This window comes from Chelonoidis abingdonii, chromosome 4, assembly GCF_003597395.2.
Source record: "Chelonoidis abingdonii isolate Lonesome George chromosome 4, CheloAbing_2.0, whole genome shotgun sequence".
In the NCBI taxonomy this organism is placed as follows: Eukaryota; Metazoa; Chordata; order Testudines; family Testudinidae; genus Chelonoidis; species Chelonoidis abingdonii.
This window is the reverse complement of record NC_133772.1, coordinates 123,461,944-123,475,963: the sequence shown is the minus strand read 5'-3', so window position 1 is coordinate 123,475,963 and position 14,020 is coordinate 123,461,944. Positions and strand designations below refer to the sequence as shown.

Sequence of the window (14,020 nt, the reverse complement as noted above, 5' to 3'; positions counted from 1 at the left end):
CTCATGATGATTAGTAGCACTTGATTAGATACAATTTATGTCACTGAAATCAAGAACCCTTTTACTGTAATTCTCATTTACCAGACTTGCAGTACAAACTAGCCTTTGGCAGGCAATTTTAGCAGTTGCTTAGCTCATTATCATTCAGCTGTTGAGCCACAGCTTCAGACTACATCACCACCTAAGAGGATCATGCAACAACAGGTGATTACTGCTTAAACCTCTTATATTGAGCTTGTCTCTCATAACTTTTTAGGCTTCTATGGATACCTTTTTTCAAGGAAAATAGCTAGTGGTTCAACAGATATCTCACTTGGAAAAACAAATGTAGTTTATTTTAATATTACAGTGGCAAATTATCACTGTCCATGAGTGTACAGTTTGATGGTGCACAGTATGATTAAAATCTAGTCCCTCAAATCTCCATCCATGGATTTTTAAAAATGCATTTTTAAAGACAGCAGTTCTCAAACTGTGGGTCACGACCCTGTTTTAATGGGGTTACCAGGGTAGCTTAGACTTCCTTTGGCCCTGGGCAGCAGGGTTGAGATTATATCCCACCAGCCTGGGACTGAAGCCCTTGGCCTTCCACTTCACCCCACCCAGGTGGTGGGGCTTGAGCTTTAGCCCCCTCACCCAGGATCAGGCTTCGGTCCCCCCTCCTGGGGCTGTGTAGTAATTTTTGTTGTCAGAAGAAGGTCGCAGTGCAATGAAGTTTGAGAACCCCTGTTTTAAGACTTATCTTCTTCTGCAGATTTGCTAGGTAGCATATCTAAATATACATTTATATACATATTTACAATACAAATGTAAAATACCTAATGAATAATTATAGCGGTTAAGCATGTTTCTAGGGAAATAAAAAATGGAGGAAAGGAGATGCTAGGAACCACCCACTAGCACAAGACTATCTTCCTTAAGGTTTTCTATGTCATGTTTGTAGCATAAAAGAATCTCAGTATTTAAGAATATGGCTGACTTATTTAGGAGGAACAAGTTCTCATCTTCTGTTGACTAATTCCTAAATTCTTTCCAACACTAGGAACATTCTTCAAAGACAACTGGACACTTTGCCTTGGAGGTAGATCTGGAAATTTCAGCCTCCTCTTCCTCACTAGATATGTCAAAACTACCCTCACATCTAGTTGTTAGCCCCTGAGCTCTGGCTGAGGAGTACCAACCAAATATTTGTTAACTCAGGTAACTTATGCCAGGGACTAAACCTGGCTCCCCTGAATGGAAAGATTCCCCAGCAGTATCTAAATATATGTGTATGTATATATTGCATATATTTTTTCTCTAAATTTCCCCCCTCCTCCCCACTGTTTACTAATATCGAAGTGCTGCACGCAAAAAGACCTGGATCATCTAAAGCCACCACTGAAATGCAACCATCTTTGCAGTACAATGTGACTACAAGGCAATGATACACAAAATAATTTTGAGGGCAGGGAAGTGAAAAGTAACTCATAAAATTAGGGGAATTTAGGCAGGCAGAATGCAATGATCTCTTCCATAATTTGGGCATGATGGGTCATGCAATATGATATACATCAATAATCCATAATGCATACCAACCATTATCTCACACAAAGTAAGAAGTTTAGTCTAGTTGGGCATTGTACCTTGAGGAAACAGACTTCACCATAAAAAATTCTCTATAAAAAGCTTCACTTATTACATAGGTGTACTCAACCTTGCTGGAAACAGAGAGAGAGAAAAAAGCAGCATTTTTTAAAAATGGGTATATCTATATGTCAGGCCCAGTTACTTGCCCAATTCTGTGTCTACCAAACGCAGGAGTCACTATTCTACAGATTCTATTACAAAACAGAGCTTCAGAATGATGAACACTTGCTTTTGAACCAAAAATGTTTATTTTTAAACTCAGATGTCTTTTCAATCAGAAATTTTCTCTGTAACACAGGAAAAGGTCTTTAGACCTCCCTATTTATAACTTACCTTACACTGATAGTTTACGAAATTCTAAACATTTTAAAATATTTTGATGAGTAATGTCATTTACTGCGTGCACAGCGCACTTGGAACTTCCATTAAATAGTAATCTCTGACACAGATGATTTGGGGATTGAGCCCTATACCTCAAATCACCATGCAATTAAAAAGAAAACCAAGCCCTCCCCAACAATCATTATTTTTAAAGGGTGGGAAAAAACAAACATTGTGGTGCTTCGTATGAACTAAAAAACAAAACAAAACTGATTTCATCCTCCTGACTGGACAGATGTCTTTAACAGATTTGTATGCATGAAAGCTTTCAATTAATTTAACACATTTTAAAAAATGAAATATCAGTAACAACCATGGAGTGTAAAGTACTATACGAGATTCTAGCTGCTTCTATCTTGAAATCTTACTGAAAGCCTTTTTTTTTTTTTTAAATCTTATGCCTGACCTTAAAATGTTTTCCAAAGGCAAAATGCTTCCTTTCCAAATTGGAAAATTCACACACTTTGAGCCACGTTACAGAGTGATTTTGATTCAGCATAGTAGCAATGAGTTTTATGGTGGAACTTTTATCACAGATGGGACCCAAAGGGGTTGTCTCTTTGCTTGTTTATATCAAATGAAGAAGTGTCTGACTATAATTACAATGAGATCAGGGGTACCAGACACCCCAATTTTCCAACATAGTTTTACCTAACGATTGCTCTCAAGTGTTCTCATAAGAACCTTTCCATTCCAGTTTAACACTGGGCATATACTCCTTCCCTCTGTTAAAACTTATTTGCAAAGGCTTCCCTGAATCTTTTGCCTTAAACAATTCTCAATATTGCTCATGGGAATGGGGAGGAGGGAGAAGATTTTCAACTTTGGTAGTGTGTATTTGAGTTGAGGTAAAGCAGAATGAATAAAAATAAGCCTTTCACACACATGAAAGTAAATTAGCTAAAAGGTAAACCTCAACTTAGATTATGGGGACTGATGATTAGAGAAATCTTCATTACATTTCTATATTAAAAGGCGTGGTCCTACATTTCTTTCCCATAAAAACACCTACTTACTTAAAATTCCTTCATGGTATTTCCTCCAAATTCTATGAAGTGGTGGTAGGCAAGGAGAAGAGAATGAAGAAACTGAGGTTCAGCCCCCAAGTACTGCAGATCTCTCATTATTTCAAGCCAGGAATTTGTGTGCATCAAAATACATACATTGCCTCTCGATCATATTTTAGAATGCATTACACATTTTTATATCTAGTATCAGAAGTTTTTGAATGCTTATCCCAGTTTTCTTTTAAGCTCCTATTCCAACTTTTAACTTTTAAACAGCATAAACAGGCAACTTGAAGAATAGCTATACAATGCCTAATAGTCAAGAATGAACAACAAACTAATCTTCACTTCAGCAGCCGCCCATAGAGCTGGTTTTTGCCCATATTTCATTAAAAGTTTTGTTTGCCTTTTTTTTAACAAACAAATGAAAGCAGAACTCAAGTTTAAGCCACCGTTGTTGTAATAAACAAAGAATAATTTCAAACACTGGTTAAAACCAAAGGTCAAGAATAAAAAAGTAATTTCTCATTATAGACCAGTGCTCTGCATGTGTTCCATCATTGTTTTCAATTCAGAAATGTAAGAAGTTAAGTGACCCAAGACTATTCATATTCAACTAAAAATCTAACACATTTTGGTACCAGTGGCTGTAATCCCACTGCCAGCAATAGGAAAAACAAGTAGTATGAAACCTGATACCAAGGGGATAAATCCACAAAGTGAAGAATTCAGACTTAAGGACAGAATACCATCCTGAACTTAGCTCACTGTGCACTGCTTATTGTAAGTAACAGAATGCAGGTGGTTTTTTTTCTTGAAAGTATTAAAATCAAAATTCTCAAAAGATAGGTATAGCTGGCATAACAGATTGCAACAACTAGAAGTTATACATATATACATATATAGTAGCTAGAAAATGCAAAAACATGTGATTAGCAGATCTGCCAGACAACTTTTGTTTTTCCAGTCATTCTGTATTAAAGTACCTTATAACATTTTAAAGCTGGCTTTTTGACCCAGGAAACTGAAATTTTATTTCATAATATCTTATGATGTACTGTATCAATCAGTAGCACGAAGCAGTTACAGTATTAACAAGGGTACATATTAACCATTGCAGGAAAGTCACTATTAAGCATTTGGCCAATTTTCAATGGCCTAGAAACTTTTTACTGAAACTTCTACTGCTCAGTAGAAGAACCTCCCCACAAAAAGCAAAGACAACCCTTACATTTTTAAAATAGGAAAGATGATTCTTTTTAAATATTTGCATTCTTAGGCAGAGACTTGGAATGCCATGTCATGTGAAAGAGCATATTTATGACCAGTTAAATCCTTCTTGGAAGAAAGTTCATAAAAGAAACTGTCAATCTCAATTACAGCACACCAGTGGTATTTGCAACAATATTCCTTAACAGTCTGAAAGCCAACAATGTGGAATGTACCAAGAGATGTCTTACACAGAACTGCGGTAGCAATTATTTACCTGTTTAGGTTAGTTTACTGGATTTTGATGTCTAACTTTTCTGAAGAATCAGTATTCTCTGTAGAAATTAGAAAACTACAAAAAGATACCCACAAAAATAAAAAGGTAGAAATCTCCACTATCTTTTAAAGTTCAAGTAAAGCCATCATCTTCACGGCATCTCCTTTAGACAATGGCATATTGCTCGTATAAAAGATCTCTTATTCTATAGAAGTCCTGGCAAAGACAGCCTTCCAATCCAATGCGCCCTGTTTCAGTCTGAAACAAAAAACATACTTGAATATATTATCTTTACAGTGAAGTGGTGAGGGAGATGCACATAATGCGTTGCATATATTCTAGATATTTTTAAAAACAACATACTTACCCTACGAACAGCCACTAGGTTGTTGCATACAAGTACTCCTCCTACAAATTCAGCTTGAATTCCTTCTCGCAGAAGAACTTGTTTAAAATCAGACAGTCTTGGCTCATTCATGAAAACAGACTGATGTCCAATAACCTTTCAATGAATAAAGATTGTAGTAAAACATTTTTATGAAGACTTTATAATAAAGTAACTCACCATATGACTGGAAAAAAATATATATTCTAGGGCTGTCAAGTGATTAAAAAAAATTGAGATTAATTGCACTGTTAAACAATAACAGAATACCATTTATTTAAATAAATATTTTTGGATGTTGTCTACATTTTCAAATATATTGATTCAATTATAACAGAATAGAATGTGTACAGTGCTCACTATTTTTATTACAAGTATCTGTGCTGTAAAAAACAAAAAAATAGTATTTTTCAATTCACTTTATACAAGTACTGTAGTGCACTCTCTTTATCATGAAAGTTGAACATACAAATGTTGAATTATGTACAAACAAAATAACTGCATTCAAAAATAAACCAACGTAAACCTTTAGAGCATACAAGTCCACTCAGCCAGTCACTCAGACAAACAAATTTGTTTACATTTGCAGGAGACAATGCTGCCGGCTTTTTTACAATGGCACCTGAAAGTGAGATCAGGCATTCGCATGGCACTTTTGTAGCAGGCATTGCAAGGTATTTACATGACAGATGCACTAAAGATTTATATGTCCCTTCACGCTTCAGCCACCATTTCAGAGGACACGTCCACACTCAATAATGACCCAAGCAGTGCAGACCGATGCATGTTCACTTTCATCATCTGAGTCAGATGCCACCAGAAGAAGGTTGATTTTCTTTTTTGATGGTTAGGGTTCTGTAGTTTCTGCATCGGAGTGTTCCTCCTTTAAGACTTCTGAAAGCATGACTCCACACCTCATCCCTCTCAGATTTTGCAAGACACTTCAGATTCCAACCTTGGGTTGAATGCTTTAGCTATCTTTAGAAATCTCACATTGGTACCTTCTGTGCGTTTTGTCAAATTTGCAGTGAAAGGTTCTTAAAAGGAACAACATGTCATCATCCAATACTGCTATAATATGAAATACGTGGCAAAATACAGGTAACACAGAGCAGGAGACATACTATTCTCCCCCAAGGAGTTCAGTCAAAATGTAATTAACATATTTTTTTAACAAGCATCATCAGCATGGAAGCATATCCTCTGGAATAGTAGCCGAAGCATGAAGGGGTATACGAATGTTTAGCATATCTGGCACGTAAATACCTTGCAATGCTGGCTACGAAAGTGTCATACGAAGGCCTGTCCTCACTTTCAGGTGACACTGTAAAAAAGAAGCCGGCAGCATTATCTCCCGTAAATATAAACAAACTTGTTTGACTTAGCGATTGGTTGAATAAGAAGTAGAACTGAGTGGACTTGTAGGATCTAAAGTTTTACATTGTTTTGAGTGCAGTTATGTGACAAAAAAAAAAAATCTACATTTGTAAGTTACACTTTCACAATAAAGAGATTGCATTATGGTACTTGTATGAGGTGAACTGAAAAATACTGTTTCTTTTGTTTATCATTTTTATAGCACAAATATTAGTAATAAAAATAATAAAGTGAGCACTGTACACTTTGTATTCTGTGTTGTAATTTAAATGAAAATATTTGAAAATGTAGAAAAAAATCCAAAAATAGTTGTAAAATTTCAATTGGCATTCTATTGTTAAACAATGTGATTAAAACTGAGTTTAATCACGATTTATATTTTAAATCAGAATTTAATTTTTTTGAGTTAATAGTGTCAGTTAACTGCGATTAATCGACAGCCCTAATTTATTCAATTTCCCCTTTAATAGGTGTAATGATTTTAAGAAGTCCTCATTTGCAACTCCTGGTCTGTGCTGGGAGCATGGACCTGTGGGACAGGGCATGGGAAACTCTGGTTTCCTTTTCAAGCTCTGTGATCTTAGCAAAGTCTACTAGGGTGAGATTCTCACCAATACTCAAGCCATTTTATGCCAGATGAAAGAGCCCTATAAGCCCTGGATCTAGTCAAGAGATGATTTGCCTCTACGTAGACACTGTGTAAGACAGCCATAAGGCTACCCTTGCAGGATGTTCTCACAAGCCCTGGGCAAAGGGTGTGCTGGGAGCGGTGCCCCGACAATCAACACTGTGGTTCATAGCACAGCCCAGGGAGGTTGCCATAATTTAGCTAGCTCTAGGTGCCTTTATAAATTATGCTCCAAGGGATACAGAGGCCCTCAGCAGTACTGGTTTGGGAAGATACAAAGGTGGCAACCTACCTCCATCTGGGCTAAGAATTACAGCACAAGACCTTACCCTTAATATCTGTATGTCTCAGTTTTCTCTTTTTTAAAAGGAGTTAATGGTATCTACCCAAATACGCAAAAGTATTTGAGCACTAAGGACGAAGAGTGCTGTTAAGAATTGCACTGTCTGATCCTCTGCTGGTCAGTTAGGTGCTCCTTTTTGAAATGATATTTGTGCATGTATCTATCTTTAACCTACATATGATAAGGAAACATTTACCAGTGTCAGATGAAATTTAAGGAGTAAATCCAAGGAGTGATACCAACTCGGGTTGTCAATTAATCACAGCAAATGCCTGTGATTAACTGAACACAAAATTAATGCGTTAATTTTTTAAACATATTAATTGCATACCTCTGGGTGGAGGGAAGGGGAGAGAGGCACTGGCAGTGACGGGGCTGAAGCCCCAGCTCGAGCCTGGTGTAGGGGTGGAGGCTTGAGCCTGGAGCCCCACGCAAGCCCCGAGCAAGGCTGAAGCCCCAAGCCCCCTGCCTATATTTGAAAATATAGAAACCATCCAAAAATATTTAAATGGTATTATGTTACTGTTTAACAGTGCGATTAAAACTGTGATTAATCGCAATTTATTTTTTTAATCTGAGGATTAATTGCAAGACAACCCAAATACCAACTGATTTCCAAAGCCAGGTATGGTAAATGCACAGGTCACATAATATAAATTTTTTTTTATTGCATCAGTACCTAGAAGCCCCATCTGAGATCAGGGTCACATTGTGGTAGGCGCTGTATATTACATATAATGGAGACATTCTCTGTCTTGAAGAGCTCACATCCTGAACAAAGAAAGCAGTAGCTGTGTAACAACTGTAAAAATCACACTAAGGACTGGTCTTCAATATGGGGATATAGATACTGCTGCAATCAATGCAGCAGTGATCGATTTAGCAGGTCTAGTGAAGACCCACTAAATCAATGGCAGAGTGTTCTCTGGTGGACCCCAGGTATTTCAGCTCCCTGAGAAGAACAAGGGAATTCGAGGGGAGAGCATCTCCCATTGATGCAGCACAGCGAAGACACTGGGGTAAGTCGACCTAAGCTACCTAGCTGGAGTAGTGTAAATTAGGTCGACTTACACCGTAGTGAAAACAAGCCCTAAGACATCAATTTACAACATGAACAGTCCGATACTGGAGGCCTTATTCAAGCAAAGCTCCTGACTTGAGTGAGGCTTTTACCTGAATAAGTCCCACTTAAAGTCAGGCTCTAAATGTTGAAAAAACTATACCTGCAAATCATCCCCACAAATATAAGACTCAAATCCCCACAAATATAAGAGAGCATGTAGCCAAGGGAAGGCAAAAGCTTTTCTACCTCATGTGGTGGCAGTGGTTCTAGAGTAGGAATGATCTCACTCTCCTCACATACTTCCTTATCATCATCATCAAACAAACTCTTCATAGCCTTTTGCTGTGCAATAACACTGGAGTCAGAAGAAGGCATATCCACTTGCATTTCCAAGTCTTCTCCATCTTCTCTCAGCTCTCCTTCTTCCAGAATGACTCCTGTGTCCACTTTTGAAACCCGCATGTCCAGGACACCATCTATCCAAGCTAGTTCTGCATCTTTTGCTTTACAGAACTGAAGGGAGCTGACCAGAGAATCTTTTAACCTGACCTAAGTTGCACACAGACAGAAACTGTAATGACTTATTTACATAAGCAAACCTGACAGCACATTTCACAGGCTCTTTCGAGAATTTTGAGAAGCATTTCAGTTTGGATTTTCATTGGAGTTTCTCCAACCAGCTCTCGCATGCTCTCTTTCATACCCCACTCCCTTCAAACTGAGGTATGTACTCTTCTCTCTAGCCCCATTGCCCCATCATTAGATCTCTGCTTCAAAGCTTAGTTGGAACCATCTATAATGCTGACATGCTTAGGCAATTTCTCTAGTTTCTTTCATGTTACACACATACAAAGAAACAAACACACAAACATACAGAGTAACGGTACAGTTAAGGTTTTTAGTAAAATTAAGTTGTTCTTACTTGACATGCATATTTTCAATTACTACTTGTGCAATTTCTTTTGCACCCAAAACTCTTATAGCAATTTCAGTAAGAATGTTGGATATACGTGGAATGCAGGACTGGGACTCAAACGCATACTTAAGTATATACAATGTGTTAAGCAGAGCAAGTTGAATGAGATACTTTCCTCTTGCACTTTATAATTGCAGGCTTCAAATGTAATCTCAAACATCTATTAATGCAGTGATTGCATTAATAATGTATTGGTATAACATATGTAATATCCACAAGATTATAATGGAAATGTTTCCATCTTTCCCCAGAAACAAGTTCATTGTCTTGCCACAACATGACTAGATGTAAGTGCTCATACCATTATCTTTCCCCCCAAAAGGCACAGCCAAATGATGACAATCTGATCAATATAGGGCTCTCACAACCCTCAGTACTCATACAATTGATGAATTCCATCATCTTACCTGATAGATGTGAGTCTCACTGGTTGCATCTACAGTTTCATGCAGTTTAGGCATATAAACTTTAATATCTTTCCCACCAAAAGCTCTGCAAGATTCTGAAAGGTCCTGGCTAGCCTCAGGTGGACCATGGACAATGATCAACTGTCGTGGCTTCATCTGGTTAATTATTTTTTTAATGGAGTCACCATCTGAGCGTCCTTCATAGTCTATGTATGTAACTCTGGCTCTAATTTGATTTTAAAAGAAAAAAAATAATGAATGCTTCGTCCTAAATTTTGAGAGAATAATTATGTTGTCTTATTGCTGTAACGCTTGCTCTTCCTTTCCCATTCCCCCTCCTGCCCTATTCCACATCATGTATAAAAGTAGACCAACTCTTCAGAGTAGGAACCGTAAGTCAAATTCTGTGCCACCTCCAGGAGCAGCACAAGAGGTGCAGCCCACAGGAAGCTTTAAGGCACTTTGTGCCTTCCTGACTTCAAAACAGGCCCCAGCCTAGTTTAGGCAGCGTGAGGAGGTGGGTCTGCTGTAAGTTACAGAAGCTTCCCCAGTGTTGCTTGCAGCATAAGCCAGAATGGCAGTAGTTATGTGCACTATCTCCCCCAAAATGCCAGAGACTGCAAGAGGAAGAGAGTGGGGAGAAGCCCACAGTTGGGCCATATATGGCAGCCCAATGCAGCGCTTGCACCAGTGGAATTCTCCCCCAGCCCCTTTAAACCACCCGAGCACCATCTAAGGTAGGGGTGAGGGAAAGGGCAAAATTTCTTTTGTGTATTTTCATCTGTGCTACAAGGCACATAGCATCCTTCTAGGTGCAATAAAATAATGATTAATGCTACATTGCTGTAGGTTTCTTTCAATCAATTTTCTTAAAAAAAAAAAAAAAGGATTTAATAGGTGATACTTGAAATACATGCAGCTATTTCAATGATTTTTCTACTCTTTTCACAAACTTAAAAAAAAATAACAACAACATTATCTTCTAGTTCCCCAGAAAAATCTCCCTCTGGACTTGGAAAAAAAAATAAGCAGCCACAATGAAGTTTCAGCCTGAAAAATATTTTTTGAGGAAAAAACAAAACATAAGCAACTAAACACTGTTTGCAATGCATCAGCCATTTCAATTGTGAATCCCTGACAAACAGCGCCCTCAAGCTTATCTAAAAATCACTCACTTTATTTCCATTGATTCTGTCGCTGAAATACATTTGGTAGGAACATCTGATAAATCTTGGTCCATAGGCTCATCTCCATTTGTCAGACCAGATTCTAATTTACTCTTTTCTTCTTCAGTTGCTTGAAGCTCTGGAACTAGGAAATCCTCAGGCCTAATGTTGAAATTTTTAATTATTTGTATTAAAGTCGTACCAGGGTTCTAGGTGCTATATAAACAATATTTACTATTACACTATATTACTGTTGAGTTGCTTTGCAATTAAATGTATATAAGCTCAGGAGAAATGCTTTTAAGATTTCAATATCTAAACATGCTCAAGGATATTCCATCCCGGATTAAACTATATTCTTCCAGATTAATATCTTTTAGATATTCCAATTTCTGGCATTTACATTCAGCCAACAGTCTACAAGATTCTCTCTCTCCTTTTAGTACGAGTTCCTTAAAAGGCAGATAGCCTCTTTGCTGGAAGACAGCGGTTTCTGTTTTCTCTCCTTTTCATTTCAAAGTTTACAAATCAAGATTATGTAATTTAAACAAAAATCAGGTTCACATTAAACAGAAAAGAATTTAATCACTTCTCTCTTCTAGGATAAAGAAAGTGCCAAGAGAGGCAGCATGATTTAAATGGATTGAGCATCAGGAAAAAAGGAGGAACTTCTTAATTTCAGTCCTGGCACTATCACTAATTCTCTGTGTGGCCTACAGCAACTTGTCTTAATTTCTGTCTGTTATCCTTTGTCTAAAGTGGGGATACCTACTTCACAGGTCTGTCGCAAGTGCTTAAAAAAAAAAATACTATACAAATAATATTACTATTTTTTCCTCACACATACTTGATAATCTCCCCATATTCATCCCATTTAATTCTTTCTTCTGGGGCTGGAAACATCGGATAAGACTTCTTGGCCTGTTTGAAGAAGCTTCCTTTTCGGCTTCCTTCACCTTTCATCATCAAGTCATGTTTAGTTTTATGCACTGATGGCTGATCAATATCCTCTTCAACATCACTCTCATCACTGGAATCAATATCTACCCTGAAACATCACCCCAAAATGGATTTTAAGTTATTTCTTTTAAGTTTCATTTTACACACTCACTCACACACATATATAAAATTTCATTTTAAGTTACATATCAAACATTTGCTGGCCATTGCCTGCACTCAGATGGTCACATGCCTAATTTTGCAATTAATGAACATTTAGAAACATTTAAAATCAGTTATTGCTGGAGAACTAAGATGATTTAAACAAACTTTAGAAAGGATTTGTGACTGTCAAAGAGATCAGCTAAAAGAGGCTCATTAAAACAAAATTCCATAGCTGACTAATGAATGATCTGATATACAGTAACTCCTCACTTAATGTTGTAGTTATGTTCCTGAAAAATGTGACTTTAAGTGAAATGATGTTAAGCGAATCCAATTTCCCCATAAGAATGAATGTTAATGGGGGGAGTTAGGTTCAGGGAAATTTATTTTTACCATATAGTACTATAGTTGGAAGGTGCCCCCGCCTTACCCCACACAGGCACAGCCCACTGGCACTGGGGACAATGAGGCAGGCAAGGAGGCTGAAGGTGCTGTAGGCTAGGAGAATCACGTTGTGCAGCAGCAGCGGCAGCTTCCCCTACTCTGCAAGTACCGGGGGCAAGGAGCTCAACCCTCAGCCCACCCACTCCATCTCTTTCCCCAAGCCCCCACCCTTAACCCGCCTCTTCTCCCCCACCCGTTTACTCCGCACGCCACTTCCTCGCTCCTCCCCCCCCCGCCTCCTGCCCATGGCAATCAGCTGGCTTACAGCGTTCAGGAGGGAGGAGCGAGGACACGGCACACAGGCTTCCGCATCCCATTCTGGAGACAGGAGAGGGAGGGGGAGCCTGCACGCCATGTCGTCGCTCCTCCCCCTCCTCCTTCCTGAACACCGCAAGCCAGCTCATTGCCGTGGGCAGGAGGTGGGGGGAGGAGAGGGAAGGTGCTGATCTGCAGGGTCTGCCGGAGGGCAGGAGGCACTGGGAGGAGGAGGGGAGTGGGCGTAGGGGAGCTGATAGGGTGGCTGCCAGCTGTGAACAAAGCAGGCAGCCAAACAACATTACAGCGAAGCTTTGCACAACTTTAAATGGAGCATGTTCCGTAATTGAGCAGGGACATAAGATCGAAACAATGTTAAGTGAGAGGACGTTAAGTGGGGAGTTACTGTATTTTCACCTACGGAAGCTACAATTTTCAGCTATTTCTAAAAGGTAGTAAGGTATATTGGTTACTTGAAGGCTGTGTCTTTGGCATTAAGAGCCCACTGCATTAACAGGAAATATACTTACTCTTTGGACTGTTCTAACTTTTTAGCTGCTTCTTTCTTTAGTTTCTCCTTTTCTAGGTACTCCTCAAGTTCCTTCCCTTCAAGTTTGACACGTTTCCTCAACTAAAAAGAAAAAAAGTGTGTGTGTGTGTGCGCGCGTGTATAAAAATATAAAAGGAGGGGAAAAACTGTATTAGAGTAAGCAACTTCAAAACAAGCTGTAACTTTTATTTGGAAGTTTTAATACCCCTTCTACTGCACCAATTAAAACTTTTACCCAGTCACAATCAGTATCAGGATACCAAAGTGATTAAGGCTACTTCTGCCACCCACATTGAGTTCAGTAGTAACTTACTCTAAAATGTAAATAAAATCCCTAGTACTGCTAAAATTGAGCAAATATAGTATTACCATTCTTAACAATAAAATAGTTATAGTAAAACTGTATTAAAAATCAACTGATTCACTTTGCAAAACTCCTAAATTGAAACTGATCTTCATTTAGTAACTTACAGTGGGGGAATTATTTTTTCCCCCTTCTTTCAGTAACTGAACAGGGCAAAATTCATCCCTAAATAATATCTGGTGTTGGTATTATGGTTTTCTGTCTTTGCCACTGACAAACAAGAGCAGAATGCCAAAACTGAATGTTATTATAGGGAGCAGTAGCAAATTTTGCTCTGGCTTTAAAGAAGGCATACCACAGTACACCTCTAAACTGCTATTAAGAGGGGAGCCAAAAATCCCTACCGCATTATAGTGGAAATCCCGTTATATTGGGGTACAGGCGGCAGGGATCCAGCGGAGATTTAAAGAGCTTTGGGCTCCAGCTGCTGCGTGGAGCCCCGGGCCCTTTAAATC

The 14,020-nt window shown here is 38.5% G+C and overlaps 1 protein-coding gene across 2 annotated transcripts in view; it reads right to left on the bottom strand.

Annotated features, from left to right (window-relative positions):
• Positions 1-1,854: 1,854 nt before the first annotated feature.
• Positions 1,855-14,020, bottom strand: part of CPSF2 (cleavage and polyadenylation specific factor 2) — a 28,463-nt gene continuing 16,297 nt past the window's right edge. For both annotated transcript variants that reach the window (XM_032777372.2, XM_032777363.2), the window contains 7 exons: positions 13,182-13,282; positions 11,696-11,896; positions 10,858-11,010; positions 9,683-9,908; positions 8,546-8,848; positions 4,871-5,005; positions 1,855-4,761 (listed from right to left, as the gene is read on the bottom strand). In XM_032777372.2, coding sequence (XP_032633263.1) covers positions 4,669-4,761; positions 4,871-5,005; positions 8,546-8,848; positions 9,683-9,908; positions 10,858-11,010; positions 11,696-11,896; positions 13,182-13,282 — 1,212 coding nt within the window. In that variant the 3' untranslated portion in view covers positions 1,855-4,668. The remainder of the gene's footprint in view (positions 4,762-4,870; positions 5,006-8,545; positions 8,849-9,682; positions 9,909-10,857; positions 11,011-11,695; positions 11,897-13,181; positions 13,283-14,020) is intronic.